Source organism: Peromyscus maniculatus, chromosome 5 (genome assembly GCF_049852395.1).
Source record: "Peromyscus maniculatus bairdii isolate BWxNUB_F1_BW_parent chromosome 5, HU_Pman_BW_mat_3.1, whole genome shotgun sequence".
In the NCBI taxonomy this organism is placed as follows: Eukaryota; Metazoa; Chordata; class Mammalia; order Rodentia; family Cricetidae; genus Peromyscus; species Peromyscus maniculatus.
In genome coordinates, this window is record NC_134856.1 from 114,799,016 (window position 1) to 114,816,484 (window position 17,469).

Genomic DNA, 17,469 nt, shown 5'->3' on the forward strand with positions numbered 1-17,469 from the left:
GCCTTGGTCTGTGGCCATGTGAAAGTTGACAATGTCCCAAAGAAACAACGCCCTCCCCATTCCATGTAGTTAGTCTTAACCAGAACAGGCTGCAGGTGCGAGCTGAATAGAACAGCCATGTAGGGGATTGGTTCGTGAAGCCACCAGTTGTGGCTCAGGGAAGTGTCATCTGCCATGAAGGAAGGGACATCCTATTTTAAGTTGTACAAAGACTCCTTAACGCCTGGAGCTAGGCCTAGTATTGTCCATCAAGTCACTAGCAGTTCTCCCCAGGCGGTGGTGCACCCTTAGAACCCCAGTCCTCGGGAGACAAAGGGGCTACAGAGCAAAGACTGCCTCAAAGAAAACAGAAAGTTCCCTTTATTGCGTCTCTTGGTCTGCTTCACTTTCCTGGGCCGTTTCAGCATAGCAGACAGGAGAATGTTCAAATGAGCAGCAGTCTGAGGCGTCTCCTCTTTTCTGTTTTGCAGATAACACCAGTAGTCTGACTGATAAACACCTGAACCCCGTGAGGGAAAACCTGGGGAGGCAGTGGAAAAACTGTGCCCGCAAGCTGGGCTTCACTGAGTCTCAGATCGATGAAATTGACCACGACTATGAGCGAGACGGGCTGAAAGAAAAGGTTTACCAAATGCTCCAGAAGTGGTTGATGCGGGAAGGCACCAAGGGGGCCACAGTGGGAAAGCTGGCCTGGGCACTTCACCAGTGTCACAGGATAGACCTGCTGAACCACTTGATCCGCGCCAGCCAGAGCTAAGCCTGGGCTGGCTCTGGCAGTGGGAACCAGACTGTTCGCCCGGTGTACCAGCCCCGTTTGCCCCTGGCCTTCAGAACTCATCTCAGTATGAGCCCTGCATCTGCGCAGTGTCATGCATTCTGGAACTAGAGAATAGGAAGAGAAGTCTGCAGCCAACTGTGGTTCTTCAGAAAGTACAAGCATGAAGATTGTTCAATGGCCCAGGACAAGGTTGGGGTGGGGGATAAAAAGAACAGCTTATTGGGTTGTGAAAAGGAGAGAAGAGGTGTTGGAGGAGAAAGTTGGTCTTCATTCAGCTTGTGCTATAGTCTTTAGTTATGCTATTTACTCAGTTTCCCGTGGTTTCGTTTGGGCAAGGGGGTAAAAAAAAAAAACATTCAAAGAATGTAAAATCCACTAGCTTCCTACTTCATGCACTGAGTGCAGTCAAGTTCTGCTCAGATGCCTAATACGAAGCCACGGTTCTTCCTACAGTAATAGGCTCTGTTAACTTTAGCATCAGTGCTGTGCTGTCACCTTAAGCTTTAAGAATCGTGTGCAATTCTAGTCTGTCAAATGTAAGTTAATGAGGAGATGATAAGGAGTGCTAAGGAGGAGGAAAATCTAAGGGCAGCGGGAGATCAGCAGATTCCAGCAGTCACCACTGACAGATGCTGCTGATTGCAGCCACTCTAAAAACTGCTCTAAGTTTTTCAGTCCTCTTCTGCCATTCTGACGCTTCGTGCAGTTCCTCAGCCTGCGCCCCACAGAGGGAACAGCTGTGCAGGAAATACCGATCAGGAAACGGCACCTCTTCCTCCCTGGATATGACCAGAGCCTCAGCACTGCTCACTGTAGAGCTGTTTCCTCAGTTTACCCAGAAACATGTACTGTAAAAAAAATATGTTTCTTCTATGTGCCATGAATCAAAGAGGACAGCTTCAGAGTCCAGTCACTGTGCCTTTAGCAAGCCCATGTGCCCCCCGGGAGGAAGTGGAAGAACTAGAAGAAAGACTGAAGCTGCCTGAGCCAACCACAGTCACTGTTGGCACCTGCTGGCCAGAGGCTACGCAGTGACAGTCAGTCTGGTGATTAGAAAAGATTCAGGTATCTGGTTGACAACGGTGGGTTGTGATTCTGAATCCCCTGCAACCTCAGAGATACATAGCACTCCTAGAATGGGCTGCAAAGCAGCTTTGGCTTTGGTGGCCCTTTGGTACTGGTTGGCACTTCATCCTCCACTGTTGGCCTATCCTGAACTCTGTAGAATATTTAGAAACATTCCTGGCCTCCATCTGCTGGATGCCAGTAGGACAAGTCAACTCCACCCACCAGATGTGACAGAAATGTCTCTAGACATGGCTACATGTTCTTTGGAGGGACCTTGCTGTAACTTTATATGCCTCAGTTCTGTCACAGGTGCTGGGTTCATGCCTTCAGTGCATAGTATGCACACATTGGAAGGGATTTGGAGCAGGGAAGGTTCCAGACTTTCTTGGAGGAACCTGGATAGTTTTTAAATACTTTCTTCTTAACTTATATTCTAATGCTGTTTTAAAAAGACAGAATTAGAATTTTTAATGGAGTTTTGAGGGGGATGGGGGGGGGTGACAAGAGAAGCCAGAACTGTTTTGGGAATTGTAGTAGCAGTCAGGGTCCTAATGTTAAAATCACGTCTATTAAGTGTTCTGTAAGGGAAGAATTATGGGTCCATTGCAGAAGACAGGTGCTTCAGGTCCAGGCCCAGATTGTGACCACAGACTGGGTTACTGGCCAGGCTTACCACTGACATCCAGACGATTGCTTGGCACCTTGAGTTGTGGCTGAGCCTGTACGAGTTGAAGGACAGTCATCAGATGAAGCCTTATACTTCTGCCACGCTGGCCAGTCCCCTGTACAAGAAAGGCTTTGAACCAACTACACGGAGCCAGTCATTGATAGGCTAGACCCAGAGACCTTCATTTGCTCTCTGCACCCCATAGGCTGCCCATGACGACTCATGACTTTGTAGTCAGTGGCACCTGCTCCACACAAGTGCACAGGACATGGGTGTCTCGCTGGGAGCCCAGCATGGATTTAGAGCACTTCTTTAAAGCCACCTCCCAAGCTGTGCAGAATGCTGTGGACTGGGGTGCAAGCCAGGCCTGAGTGTCATTGTCCACATCATTGAAAAAAACAAGATCACCACCATCAGGACACTGAAGGCCCGAGGAGACTAACCCTGTTCCCAGAACCCAGAGTTCTGTTTGGTTCTGTTTTTAGTAACCTTTCTTTAAAAAAAAAAAAAAAATAGTGAAATAAAATTTTATACTTTAAATACAGGGTACTGAATGATGTTTGTGTGAATATACTGCTCATGTTGGCATTTCTTGTGCATTCGATTGAAAAGGTGTTCCCGAGCAGTACGCACTGTCCCCACGAGGTCACATCACTGAAATCCACATGGCTCAGAGGCCTTACCTTCAACTCAACTCTAAAGTGCCACCCTGAAAAGCCACATTTACCTCTGAAGGGTTGCGGTGCATGCCAAATTCCACGTCGACGCTTGAGCAGAAACCAGATAAGCAAGGGGAGCCCGACCAGAAAATGAGGGAGGAGACTCCACAGTTGCTCCCAGGCACAGGTTTTCCACTTGCTGTGGTTGTGATCCTGCCTCCTTCTGTTGTGTAGTTATATATAGGAATGAGAAGAGGAGTTCAGCCTCAAAGACATCCTAACCATTTATCTTGATGTTCTTTTTCTTTGCTTTTTAATGAGTTCTTTACAAAAAGATGCAGCCTGTAACACAAATTGCTAAGTGGTCTTACTAATTAAAAAAAAAAAAAACGGAACCAGATATTGGGGTGAAAGCTGAAAAATCAGAGGAATTGAACAAGCCAGCCACAAGTTCTTATCTCTAGGAAATCCTCAGCCCAAGAGAGCTACTTCCTGGACTCACACCTTATATACCTTTCAGTGCCCTGCCATCTTCTTCTCTCCACCCAGCCCTATCACTTCCTGTCTGTACAGACCTCCAGACCTCTATAGTTAACTAGTGCTAGGATTAAAGATGTGTGCTACCACTGCCTGACCTCTGTGTTTAATATAGTGGCTGGCTTTGTCCTCAGATTCCCCAAGCAAGCTTTATTTGTTACAGCACAAATAAAATATCACCACAGTAACCTATGTAATCATTTCACTTTGACTTGATGAAGGTTCACAAATGAGCAACATACCCACTTGGCTCTTTTTCTTTATATTTACTTGTGTGCACTTGAGCTACAGTGCTCATGTGGAGGTCAGAGGTCAACTGATGGGAGTCTGCTCTCTATTCAAGTTGGGGTAAATGTCATCTTGACAGTGAGACCAACAACATAGTTTTTTATTCCTTCACATCAGTTCCTTGGAAGAATCTTTCACCTTGCTTTTTAACCACACTTTCCAAAATGCCATGTTCATATTCAATGAAAATTACAATAATGTGTCAACTCTCGTCCATATATCTGGATGCTCCTTTATCTGTGTCAGCACTTCCTCAGCTGTTCTTTGCTGGAGTTCCAGTACTTGGGAGGCTGAGGCAGGAGGCTCGAGCATCCAAGCAAAGCTAGCTTCACCCTGGGCTGCTTCTCCATGGTATAAGCAATTTACAAAGTTCTCTAAAAGGTTGATAATCAGTTTGTGGCTAACATCGAGTTGCTTGGTGTGATAACATTTCATAGTTGCTGACATAATATTATCAAAAATTGAGCCAATGAACCAATCGCTTCTTCCTTCATGTCCAGGCTTTTGGGCCAAGGAAGGTGAGGAAGAGGGGAGGAAATCAAGGTGGGCTTCATGGTTTTCTCGCCTTGAAAAAAAGTTTTTTTAAATGGAGAAGGGAGGAGCTCAATGGCATTTTATAAGCAGCTGGTTAAAAAGAATCAAGAGCTAATGTTGTTGCAGTGAGAGGTATTGTTTCTTAACATGGTGTTATGAAACCACTAAGCAGGCCTGAATGCTGCTCCACAGCCATGTGGTCCAAGTCGTCCTGACTTCCCTGACTGTAGTTGTTTTTACTCTTGGTCTTTTGGGGGGCCTGCCACCCAGCTCCCAAATAAACACAGAGTTCTTGCCAGCTTTTCTTAAATGATTCCATCTCCTTTGCCTCTGGGCTTTTACCTTTCTCTATTTCAGTGTATCTTTTCTTTCCTTCTTATTCCGTGTCTGGCTGTGTGCCTGTCCCCCCCCCCTTTTTTTTTCTCACTCCTTCATCTCTCCTCCCAGATTTCTCCTATTTATTCTCTCTGACCGTCAGCCCCACCTATCCTTTCTCCTGCCTTACTTTTGGCCGTTCAGCTCTTTATTTGACCTATCAAGTATTTTAGACAGGCACAGTAACACAGCTTCACAGAGCTAAACAAATGCAACATAAAAGAATGCAACACATCTTTCCATCATTAAGCAAATGTTCCACAGCATAAACGAATGTACACATCTTAAAAGAATACTCTCCTACACACGGATAACCTAAAAGCTTGCTGCTATCATTTTGCTTAGCAGCAAGGGACTCAAAAAGAGATAGATCTATGGAAAATGTAATGTAACCAGGTGTGGTGATACAGGCCAGTAATCCCAGCATGGGGCCAGAGGATCAGGAGCTCAAGGTCAACATCAGCTACATAGTTCTAGGCCAGCTTGAGCTACTTAGGGCCCTTTCTCAACAAAAGGAAACAATGGTGGTCTTGTCTCTCAGAGGCTCTGCCTAAACGCCCAGCAGGTGGCCCCGCCTCCCCAAAGCTTTGGAAACCACGGCAATTGCAAGCAAGGAGCGGTGCCAAGTCTCCCAGGACTATCCACCCTGGGAGAGCCAGATGTAAGAGAGAACAGGCTTCGTTTCTGATCAGGCCTGACAAGAGGCGTGGCCGGCCGGGGCGTGGCTTCGAGTTCGGCACTTGCAGGGTGGCATCCAGCTGGGCGCACGCGCATTTCGCGAGGAGGTGCGACCTGGAACTATGGCGACTGCAGCGGTCCATCCTGCGGCCCTGCGACTGCGGCTGCTCCTCTCGCCCCTGAAGTCCAGGATCCGGGTGCCCCAGGCTGCAGCCGCCTTCGGGTAATAGAATGCTCGGAGCAGCTTGGGGCGCCAGCCGCTGGCAGGGGAGGGACAGGTGCCTGGCACCCTCAGACCGGGGTCCAGATCCCGCCGAGCTAGTGCGCGAGCACTTCGGTGGCTGGGGTTCGGTTCTAGGGCCTGGGCTGTGGTCCAGCCTCCTCAGATGGAAGGGACCGGGAGGGACTTTTGCTGGTAGTCATGGATCCCAAACCCAATGTCTTTTAGCCAGTTGCTGGGGACAGTAACTATTCCTGCCTCCTCAGAAATCCGCCTAACCTGCTTCAGTCGCAGGGCCCAAGTTTCCTGAGTCCTTTTGCTTGCTAATCTGGAAAGTCAGTGTGCAGGAGAAGCTGCTTGGGAACCTGTGTAAATTCAAAGACCCAGGTCTCCCTGTCCGAGGTTCTCGTGTGGGTGTGTGGTGATGCCCAGGAAACTGCATCTTCCCTTCCGTTCTCCACCACACTCCACTCCAGCCCTTGGATAAAACAATAATAACATTCGTGGAGACCTGCTGTCTTGAGAATAGTTGCTCAGTCTCAAGAGAATCTGAGCAGAAAATGTGGATAGAGCAGTCTGAAGCTGTGCGTATCCCACCGTATACACACGCAGACATACCCACTGCGCGTGTGCGGTTTACGGTGGGCCATTGACACTATGACTGGCATTTAGAACTTTCCTAGATCTAATGTGGAAACCGATCATTTGAGCACTTAATTTGGAAGCAGAAAGAACAGGAAATTGAACCAGATTTTTAAACGTTCATAGCACGATTGTGTAGTTCTTGGGTTTTGTATCTAATTCCGGTTTCTTCCTTCGTTTTAGGAGTATGTGACTTTAGCGGCTCCCCCCCCCCTCTTTTTTTTAAATCTATACAGGTGGAAAACACGTCAGTGGCTATGGTTGTGTGAATTGCCAGTGAACAGTAGGCATTTTACCCAGTTCCTTGATTGCAGGAAGGGGGATTGAGATGATGCTACCAGGGCTGTGTTAATGCCATACTCATTGGTGACTTGATGGATGTTGAGAGTCCTATTCACTTAGCTGCCCTGTGAACCATTCTTCCTGGAAGATCTCTGTGAAGGTTTCCCTGGGTCTTGTCCTGCCATATTCGAAACACTGTTTCATACTGACATGGCCTGTAATCTGAGAAACAGCCTGGGCTGGTTAATCCTGAAGCCAGGCTGCAGCTCTGCGCCTGCAATCCGAAGCCATCCTGTGCAAACATCTTCACACGCAGGGTCAGCCCTACAACTAGCTGGGTTGTGTGGTACGGAGCTGCTTGTCTGTCCACTGCTTGGAACTTTGACCCTTTTCTTACATCATGATCTCTATGGACTGTCAAAAGTATTCTCTGTGGGGAGCTGTATGTCAGTTTGATAGTAATAATTTACAGAATCTGACAGTCTGACTGAAAACAATATTTTCTGAGTTTACCCTAAGGAGGCCCTGCCAGAGAATCAGGTCCAATCCTTCCTCTCATGCCTGCCTCCACCCACTACTTGGCAATCAGACTGAATGTCACCCCAGCACTTTGGCCTGTTGGAAATTCAGTTCTGCCATGAGGTTAAAGAGAAATCATGGCCTTATGAGTTCAAATAGCTTAAATAGCTGTATTATCGTCTCTTCTAGCTGTGTGACGGTAGACAAGTTACTCAACCTCTCTGGGTTTCTGGCCTTGCAGAATTTGTATTTGAAACAATGACTGTGAAAGGCCTGGAACAGAATAAATATAAACAATTAACAAGTGCAATTAATGATGTAAATGGTGAGCATATAAATAATAGTGTAGTATATAAAAGAAGTCATCAAACTTCATGTAACAGAGCCCTGGCAGAAGCTGATACTGTTACCCACAGTTATTTGTTAAGAAGCAGGGTACAAGCGGTAAGGACTTTCAAAGTGAGCCTGTATCTTATTGAACAATCCCCACTTTCATCTTGAAGCAAGGTGTTGAAGCCAAGATTCCGGGTTGGATGCTTGGATGCTCATCCTGGGCTGGATTAGCTAATCCTGTGATCAGCATGTTAGCTTTCCCACCAACTTCCAGCCTTTCTGTGGTAATGTTAGGGTAGGTGCATCGTGCACCTCAGGAAGGAAAGACAGAGTGCAGACACATGGTAGAAAGAACTAAATTCAGTTTACCTACTTTCCCCAAGCTGTTACGCCCCCTCTTGGTACCATGTAGAAAAATCCCAGGTCGGAGCTAAGGACGCATGAGGTACACTTTGAGGGACTCTGAAGCCTTTTGTTCTCTAAGAAATTAACTCAGTCTTGCTGGTCTGTCGGACTAAGTACAGTTGCCTCCTTCCCACTCAGATTGTGGTGTTGTGCAGGCTGGGCTCACAGATTTAAAAGCCTGGCAATGACTTAAATTCAAAATTTGAGCCCTGCTGAAATAAGAGAAAAGAGTGCTGGCATTGGTAGGCTGAACTTGCTGGGCTGCACCTACAGCCCAGGTCTCCACCACCCCCACCTTCACTCGAGAGGCTCCACACATGCACACAGTAAGCACTGAGCTATGCCTGCCCATTGCCTGCTAGCCTTAAGCTTCAGGAGGACATGCTTTTAGTGTCCTGCAAGGTGTGACTTTGGAAGCAGCTATAGGGCTGCGGCCCAGAGACAGAGACCTCAGGATTGTCCTAGTCACGGGTGTTGGTAAAACTTAATACCATCTCATAAACACATCTGCTTCAGACACCATGATTGGAAGACAGGTTGTTGGGAGAATGGGAGGGATGGGTGGGAAAGAAGCTCTGATGGCCAAAGAGAACTGGGTAGATGGTTCTTTAAGTTTTCTGAGGGTTTCTGTCTTCATTCCTACCTGAGAGTTGGAGAAACCCAGCAGTGAATGTGGTTCCAGAAATGAGCAAGCATTAGGGCCATCAAGAGACTGGGCTACAGGCCTGATCTTCTCCACATGGACTTAGCTGTTTGCACAAGGAACTGACCACAGTCAAAGAGACCCCCTGACAAGCTAGAGCCAATGCTTTGGGCTTGAAATGGCTCCAAATGATGTATCATGTATTCCTATGGAAATAAGCCAGTTCTCAGTCACTCTATGATTAAACATGAACCTTTCTTTATGTTTGAAGTTAATAATTTATTAATATTTAATAATCTTGTTTGTAAATAATTCTCTGTCTTCTCCCCAGCCTTGGAGAGAAGAACCAGGTTCTTGGCAGGATGGGCCAGTGTGGTGCGTGTACCTCTGGTGTGGCAGCACACTGGATGCCTATGATGAAGCAGAAGGGATCATTTCCACTGACTGCAGATCCCCACACCATCCAGTCCCTACCCTTGTCCCCCTGTCCTCTCACTCTGCCTGGCTGAACACAGGCTTATGAGCATGCCACATGGTCTCAGACCCATCAATGCTGTCCTGCAATGTTCTTAGTTAGATTTTTACCCTTCTTTGGCATTTTTTTTCCCACAAAAGACGCTTTTCTCTCTTCTCAGATACCTCTACCCAACCTGACATTTCTTGTTCTCTCCACCAAAGCCACTTACTTCCAAGACTTTGCAAATCCTTCCCTGCTAGAGTTTCTAGTAAGGTGAACTCTAGCCAGCTGATGTCCCTAAACTCTTGTTTAGTCGGTGATAATTTAGAAAGAAATCTGGAATGGGAAACCAACACTTAGCTCCAGCTTCCAGGTGCAGGAAGCAGTTGGGTTTGTTGTTTTGCTGTTACTGAGGAGACTGAAGGAAAGACGCTTTTGTGAACCAGTGCTCCAGGGAGAGACTGATGCCCAGGGCTCTGCTAGCAACACCAGTCCCGAAAGCCACTGTCTCTGGGCACTGAGGAAAATGGGGAAGGGTTGTACAAAATACCTGCATAGCGCAAAATGGCTTTGACAAGCGTGTTCTTGGGACTGCAGGGAAGGGAGCCCCTAAAAGAGCTCTCGTGTATAGAGAGCAGAAAAAGGAGACAGCATTTCTGTGCTTTACTGCTAACGGGAGCCCAGGGACTACTCCTGGGGGGGGGGGCTTTATTTAATAAAACACGATGCACAGGAAGGAATTTTTATCTGACCCAGGTGCTTCCAGCATAATCCTGCCTCCCGGGGCGCTGGGTCTTTGTTTTCTCTCCTGCTGGGCTGGGAGCATGCGAACATGTGCTGAATGAAGTGAGTCTTTGTTAGTGGAGTGTGTTTTATTTGCATCTGTCTTGAATCTAAGATGCTTAAAGTCATCCTAGCAATAAAACCCAATTCTTTGGAGGAATAGGATGTTAACAAAAACAAATTGATGTCGTTGGCTGTTGTTTAATGGCTTTATCATTGTTCCTCTGGTGTTTGTGTAGATGAGCTTTCTTTAGGCTTTCTTATTTCCCAATTTTGCCATCTAATTTTAAGAAATTAGATGCTAATGTTAGATGTACCAATATTCAACATCCACACCCACATTCTTTATTAATTTTGTTGCTATTGTTTAAGACAGGTTTTCCCTAACTATCCCAGGCTGACTTTGAACTTGTGACAATCCTGCCCCCTCTACCTCCCAAGCGCTGGGATTTCACCTGGGTCACCATGTCCAGCTTGCACTCTTTATTACTTGAACTTAGCGAATCAGATAAAGTCAACACAAGGAACAAAACCCTTGTTTTTTCAAAAGTGCCATCATTTTGACCAAGGTCAGAGATGGGGTGGGGTACGCAGAAGAAAAAGGAAGTCAGTGGTGACTTAAGTTTACTGCCAATCCACAGGAAGAGAGATTCCTCTTAGCATCTGTCCTGGCATGCCCCTCACATCCTGAGTGTGGCTGCCCTCTGTCAAGGAAGAGACCAGGAAGACCGTAAGGCCAAGAACTGAAGCAAAGGCCATGGATGAATGCTGCTTACTGACTTGCTCAGCCTGCTTTCTAGTGCATACAACCCAGGACCACCTGCCCAAGAGGGACACCACCCACAGTGGTCTGAGCCCTCCCTCATCAGTCATGAATATTTAAAATTCCCCCATAGACTTGCCTCTGGGCCAATCTAATGGAGGCACTTTCTCAATCGAAGTTCCTTCTGGCTTGTGTCAAGTTAACACATACATCATACATACACACACACACACACACACACACACACACACACACACACACACACGCAAATCTAACCAGGGCAGAAGGCAAGCCCCTGGGTGCTGTAGTGTGTCAGAACAGGAAGACACTGTTCAGATTTGCACTCTGTTATAAGGACACAACCTTGATTGGAAAACTCAGGCACAGATCAAATCAGTACAGCATGCCCCGAGTGGGGTACCAATGCTAACTCGTGCACAAGAACTGATACTTCAGCATATTAAATATGACAGTTTGACATGACAAATAAGTCTCCCTCTTGGGACTTCTTTCTCTTCCAGCACTTCAGTGACTTCTGCCAAGGTGGCTGTGAATGGCGTTCACCTGCATTACCAGCGAACAGGAGAAGGGGAGCATGCAGTTCTTCTGCTTCCCGGGATGTTGGGTACGTGTGGATTTTAATGGATTGTTTCTGTAGGCTGTAGATTCTCCGTGATGCATCATGATGCTAGATGCCAAGCATCGATTGTCTATGTGAGTGCTTGCTAAAAACTTTTAAGGAATACTTGCCTCACTCAAAGTTGAATGATTTGGAAAAGAAAATAACTTTCTACTGCATTAATTTTTTATTCTTCCCACATTTAAACACACTGTGAAAATGGTTTCCTACTATTTGGGAGGGTTGCAGGGGTCAAGGAAACAGATGAAAGAGTAGATGATGAAGACAATAAGCTTATGACCAGCTATACCCATTAGTTTACCTCATATCGGGGGTTAGGTATTTGTGTAATCTCAGTATATACTTATTGTGACTTGCTTCTTTCTCCTCAAGGTCACATGCTAAAATTTTCAGCTACTTTTGGTCCTCCTTGCCAGGCCTTCACTGATACACTCCCACTGAGAGTCTTGGGACAGACACTTAGTGCCCTTTTCTTAAGCTTCTGTGTTCAAGGAGATATTTACTCCAATAACTGACACCCAGTTAAACCATCAGCAAAAACAATTTACCACGTTATATTTTATTATTATTTCAACACTGCAGTCACTAACTACACAAAGCACCCGCCCTAGTATAATTTTTCATTTCTGTAAAATATTAGCATGATTCCAAAGCTTTAAAATGGAACAGTGGGATTCTCTCTCCTACCTTGTCCCCCAGTACCCATGGGCCACTCAGATCATTATGTACTGATAATCATGTATATTCTCCAAACATTTGTTGAAGATTTTAGTACTCTTGGTCCTAGTCTTCGGATGCATATGTTTCCTCGTTTGTGAAACTATTATTTTAGTCTGCCCTCCTCTAACCCTGCCCTAATTCCTGCCCCTCCTTCAGGATAGTCCCTTCTATATCAGGAACATACAAGAAGCTCCTGTGAGAGCCGTGGACAAGGGCTGAAAACCCATCCGTCTGCTTTTGAGCTCAGCTGTGTGTTTCCTGTCTATTTGTGGCCTGAGTACTTGGGTGCTTAGGGAAAAAAAAAAAACTGCGCAGTAAATACATCTGCCACTGGATGGAGCTCCTACCCAGTGATCTTCCACACACACAGTGGATATGAGCCTACCACACTTCCAAGTGGCTGGTTGGTGAGCTGGGACTTGCCAGTCAGGGCCACCACAGGCTCTTGGCATAGATTCTTTTGTGCTGGTTTGATAAAATATAATTTGATTTCTTAAACACACACATTTCAGCATTTTAATTTACTTTTCTCTGTTTTGGTTGTAACTAAAAAATAAAGTCTTAAGAGTCATTAGCTTAATGGCAGATAAAATATCTAGAACGTGAGACTTCTACCTGGATGCCACTGGGCTCCCCATCATTTCTAAGTCATCTTTCTTTAGATTAAAGAGAGAGAGAGGAAACCCAGAAAGTATCAAATGAAAGTTCATTTCCATATAGTTTAGTTAATTCTTTCAATGGGTGGGTAGGAAAGAACTAACAGAAAGGCTGTCAAAAGAGCCACAAAAATACTGGTCCTGAGCCTCGCTTCCTCAAAATCACCACTAGGGGGAGACCAGAGGCAGGGCCTAACTCCATCTGGAATGGAAATCCGCCTCTGGGTGGACGCAGGCGGCCCTTGCAAGACACCTTTCCCTGACTGACTGAGAAACAAGAACCGTGTTTTGAGATTGGTACTGCTTCCGTTTCGCTCTGGTATGTTGGCTAGACTGACAACATTCAGAATGTAACCCCGTGGCTGTTTTTAGGAAGTGGAAGCACGGACTTTGCACCACAGCTTCAGAGCCTAAATAAGAAGCGCTTCACAGTGGTGGCCTGGGACCCTCGAGGATATGGACAGTCCAGACCCCCAGATCGAGACTTCCCACGGGACTTTTTTGAAAGGGATGCAAAGGATGCTATTGACTTGATGAAGGTGAGACCCAAAGAACTGCTGGAGTGAGGGAGGGTGACTGGACCCCCCTTCGTTTCTTCTAATCCCTGCTGTTCCTTCTTTCTACAAAGGCAATACCTAATGTAAGTCGTATGTAAGCAAGATCTAAAGGGCCAAGTAGACACAGAGCCCAGCTGTCTAACGAGGGTGCCAAGACACCCAGGCTCTGCCTTCCTGGCTAGTCTCATGGCATACACAGTTTTAGTTTTGCTTCGTGTTACTTCATTTTTTATTGTACAGTCTAAGCAGGCCATGAGATCTTTCTGCTTGAGACTCTGGTGTGCTAGGATTGCAGGACTACAGCACTGCACACAGCAAAATACAGTTTTATATTGATGTCACTGGAGTCTGAAGACAGAGGCCCAAATCCATGGCTTCCTGTGTACCAGGCGTAGGTGCTCATCCCGAAGAAAGCAGCAAGAGGTGGTGGTGAAGAGGCAGGAATGCATTTTGAACAAAACTGCCCTTTGGAGGAGGTGGAAAGTCTTTCAGCCCATCTTCCGGGTACTGACATGAGCTTTAGGTTTACAGAGAGCAAGAACTGGAGAGAAGGCAAGAAGTCTGCATAACTAAACGGTCTTGTTCAAGGTGTGGTTCGATGTCATCTCAGTCCTGGGTCTGCAAGGTGGCCTGAAGAAGTCGTGACTGCGCATGAATGTCATCTCACGGAGTGATCTGTCTGTAAGGCTCTGCTGTTCCTGGAATCCACGCTGACTTCAGGTTTAGGACAATGTGGGTCTGGAAAAGGACACTATAAAAGGCAACAGTAAGATGTCACCACTGCTCTTATGTTTATGCCTTCAGCCTTGAAGAGGGTTGTTTTAGTTAGGGTCATCATTGCTGTGATGAAACACCATGACTGAAGCAATGTGGGAAGGAGAGGGTTAATTCAGCTTATGCTTCCACATCACAGTTCATCATCAAAGGAAGCCAGGACAGGAACTCAAGCAGGGGAGGAACATGGAGGCAGGAGCTGAGGCAGAGGCCATGGAGGAGTGCTGCTTACTGGCTTGCTCCTCATGGCTTGCTCACCCTGCTTTCTTATAGAACCCATCTGCTTTCTTAGAGGTCACCAGCCCAGGATTCATCCCACTCACAATGGGCTGGGCCCTCCCCATCAATCACTAATTAAGAAATTGCTCTACAGGTTTGCCTACAGCCTGATCTTACCGAGGCATTTTCTTAATTGAAGCTCCCTTCTCTCTAATGACTCTGCCTTTGTATCAAGTTGACATCAAGCTACCCGGTACAGGGGTTAAGACTGCTTATGTTGGTTATGTACCACCAGCCTTTAGACAGATGCTCCTTGAGTGCCCAACATGCCTTCATGCAGAGTTGAGCAGGAATCCAACCCAAAGTTAAAGAAGATACAAAATGAAGATGTCGAAGTCCAACTTTTATCCAGTTACCTTGTAGGTCCAGGTGAGGAGTCAGTGCTTTTAAGTAAACATGGTATTTTGTTTGGTTATTTTGATTTTTTTTTTTTGAGGCAGCATCTTGCTGTGTATCCCTGGTCTAGCCTCAAACTCACTGTGTAGCAGGGTAGCCTCTACCTCCTGAGAGCTGGGATTACAGGTGTGTGATACTGTGGTATCATACCATACCTTACAGTCGTCCAGTTTGCTGCTCTTGACTACGTGTCGAGGAGATGCTGCTTCCTTCCCGATGAACGTACTTCTTCTGCCACTGTCCCCTCTCCACAGTCTCGTTCTCTGTGGTTTCAATTACCCGTGGTCAATTGTGGCCCGGAAATAGTAAGTGGAAAATTCCAGAAACAATTCATAATTTGTAATGTTTTATAATTTAAATTAAGGCCGGGCGGTGGTGGCGCACGCCTTTAATCCCAGCACTCAGGAGGCAGAGCCAGGTGGATCTCTGTGAGTTCGAGGCCAGCCTGGGCTACCAAGTGAGTCCCAGGGAAGGCACAAAGCTACACAGAGAAACCCTGTCTCGAAAAACCAAAGTAAAGAACAAAAAATAAAAAAAAATAATTTAAATTAAGTTTATTTTTAGCTCATACATTAAAACATAAAAAAAATGTATATGTCAGGGGGTTAAATAAGGTTCCAGTGCATGTCTATACTGCATAATGTTCAAAGCAGGTTAAACATGTCTGCCACATCAACTGTTGTTGCTCAGTTGCTCTCTACTGCTTTCTACCTTGTTTTCTGAAACAAGATCATTCGTTGGCCTGAAGGTCACCAAGTAGGTTAGGCTGGCCAACAAGCCCCAGGGAGCCACTGTGTCTGGCTTTTGGGGGTCCTGGGAGAAAACTCCAACCCTCATGCTTGTGCTGCACACACTTTGCCAACAGTCCCCAACATTTATCATTTCCTCATGAGAAAAACTTCCAAAATATTTCCTCTGTCTTTCTGAAGTGCAAGTTCATTAATGTTATCTGTAGCACCCTGTCGTGAGTTTTAAATCCCATGCCATTCTGAGTGGTACAGTGAAGTGTGATGCTGCCCAACCATCCTGTCTCCATCCTGCCCAGACTGTAAGACATCGTCTCTCCAGCACATCCACTCTATACTTCACGTACATGTGTAGCTCTCGGTACCATGTATGTTACAAGGCATCCATGGTGAGGGTGGGGTCTTGGAATGTAACCCCAGCAGGTACAAGAGAGCTGCTGTATTTCACTGAATGCATGCATTGTCTTATTCCATGCATCCTCTAGTGGCAAATGATTAACTTAATTTTAAGCTACTTTTTGCTAGAAGTTGCTCAGGGACATTAGTCACTTTTGTGATTATGAGCAGTGTTGTGTATATCCTGGGTCTGTCTCCTGGTAAATGAATCCAGGAGGTAGTGTGCTAGGCTATAGAGAATGTATCCTCATTCTGCATATTAATGTCAGTGATTATCCGGAGTATGTGCACACACATGTGATCCCACCAGCAATTATCCTGACTAACATGTTAGTTTCTTACCTTTAATCTTTTACTTGTGGAAGCCTCTTCCGTATGCTTTGTTAGCTTTCTCTACTGAGCACATTTCCAGGGGCCTGGTTGCTTCACCCAAGGACGGACGCAGCTTTGCCACGACTCCGTGCTCCCTCTGGTCTCTCTAGCCAGATCCTCCCACAGTCGCAGCTGTGGCTTCACCAGATACCCTGCTGCATTTTATCTTGCGCTCCTCTCCAATCTACAGAATTGCCTCGGAGCCTTGCTCGGGTGTATGCAACACACAGTGCTTGCCCTACACAAAGACAGCGGATTTCTGCTGATTCTGTACTTTGACATTTTATTCGACCCCAAAATATGCTTCCTGCATAGGTCAAAATAATACTGTATACTCAAGTTTTTATGACAGTTACATTGTGGCAATGCTAATTGACACCAGGTCTCCAAGCAGCAGACTTGCAGGACTCGGCTCGCCACCACCCAGGTTCTTTAGAGAGAGTGGAGTGGTGACTGTGTCGTGTGTCCTGCTGTGCTGGCCACAGGTGAACACTGACTATGCCAAGCCTTCTGCTGTGTTGCCCACAGGCGCTGCAGTTCAAGCAGGTCTCCCTCCTGGGCTGGAGTGACGGGGGCATAACGGCACTTGTAGCTGCTGCGAAGTACCCATCTTACGTCCACAAGATGGTGATCTGGGGAGCGAATGCCTATGTCACTGAGGAAGACGTCAGGATTTACCAGGGTAAGTTCTGCCAGTCATAGACGTTGTCATGACGATCCTCCTTGCTCCCTCCTCATCTCTCGTGTTGATATGTGTCGGCTGGCAAGTCATATCTCATCCACTTACAGTTCTCAGCTCTAAGGTCAAAAGGAGAATGAGTTTTCAGGAAAGCCATATAATTTAAGCAACCTAGAAATGGATAGCTTTCTATTTCCAGAAGTGAAACTCGGATGACTCAGGCCAAGGCTCTGGGAAAGCAGTGTTTACGTTCACTACCACGGGTAGAGAGCTTGAAGGAAGGAGGCGGCCCTGTGAAGTGTTACTCAACCTCCTTTAAAATAATGTGAAAGCCACTTGCAGTGACGCATGCCTGAAACGTCAGCTGCTTGGGAGGTTAAGGCTGGAGAACTCTGAGTTTGAAGCTAGCATGGGCAATGTAGCAGGGCCTTGTCTCAAAATAAAAATCGTGAATGAGGCCAGGCGATCGTGGCGCACGCCTTTAATCCCAGCACTCGAGAGGCAGAGGCAGGCGGATCTCTGTGAGTTTGAGGCTAGCCTGGTCTATAGAGTGAGTTCTAGGACAGGCTCCAAAGCTACATAGAGAAACCTTGTCTCAGAAAAAAAGAATCTGAATGAATGAA

General features: G+C 46.4%; 2 protein-coding genes across 6 annotated transcripts in view; both read left to right on the forward strand.

Moving 5' to 3' along the window:
* Positions 1 to 3,053, forward strand: part of Ripk1 (receptor interacting serine/threonine kinase 1) — a 33,445-nt gene extending 30,392 nt beyond the window's left edge. For all 4 annotated transcript variants that reach the window (XM_042278325.2, XM_076573144.1, XM_076573146.1 and 1 more), the window contains exon 11: positions 471 to 3,053. In XM_042278325.2, coding sequence (XP_042134259.2) covers positions 471 to 757 — 287 coding nt within the window. In that variant the 3' untranslated portion in view covers positions 758 to 3,053. The remainder of the gene's footprint in view (positions 1 to 470) is intronic.
* A 2,511-nt stretch (positions 3,054 to 5,564) lies between these two features.
* The window catches only part of Bphl (biphenyl hydrolase like), a 31,561-nt gene continuing 19,656 nt past the window's right edge, over positions 5,565 to 17,469 (forward strand). Inside the window, exons 1-4 of one of the 2 annotated variants that reach the window (XM_006983510.4) lie at positions 5,565 to 5,807; positions 11,153 to 11,256; positions 13,020 to 13,186; positions 16,696 to 16,849. In XM_006983510.4, the coding sequence (XP_006983572.1) occupies positions 5,707 to 5,807; positions 11,153 to 11,256; positions 13,020 to 13,186; positions 16,696 to 16,849 (526 nt within the window). In that variant the 5' untranslated portion in view covers positions 5,565 to 5,706. The remainder of the gene's footprint in view (positions 5,808 to 11,152; positions 11,257 to 13,019; positions 13,187 to 16,695; positions 16,850 to 17,469) is intronic. The other variant, XM_076573156.1, reaches the window with a different exon arrangement.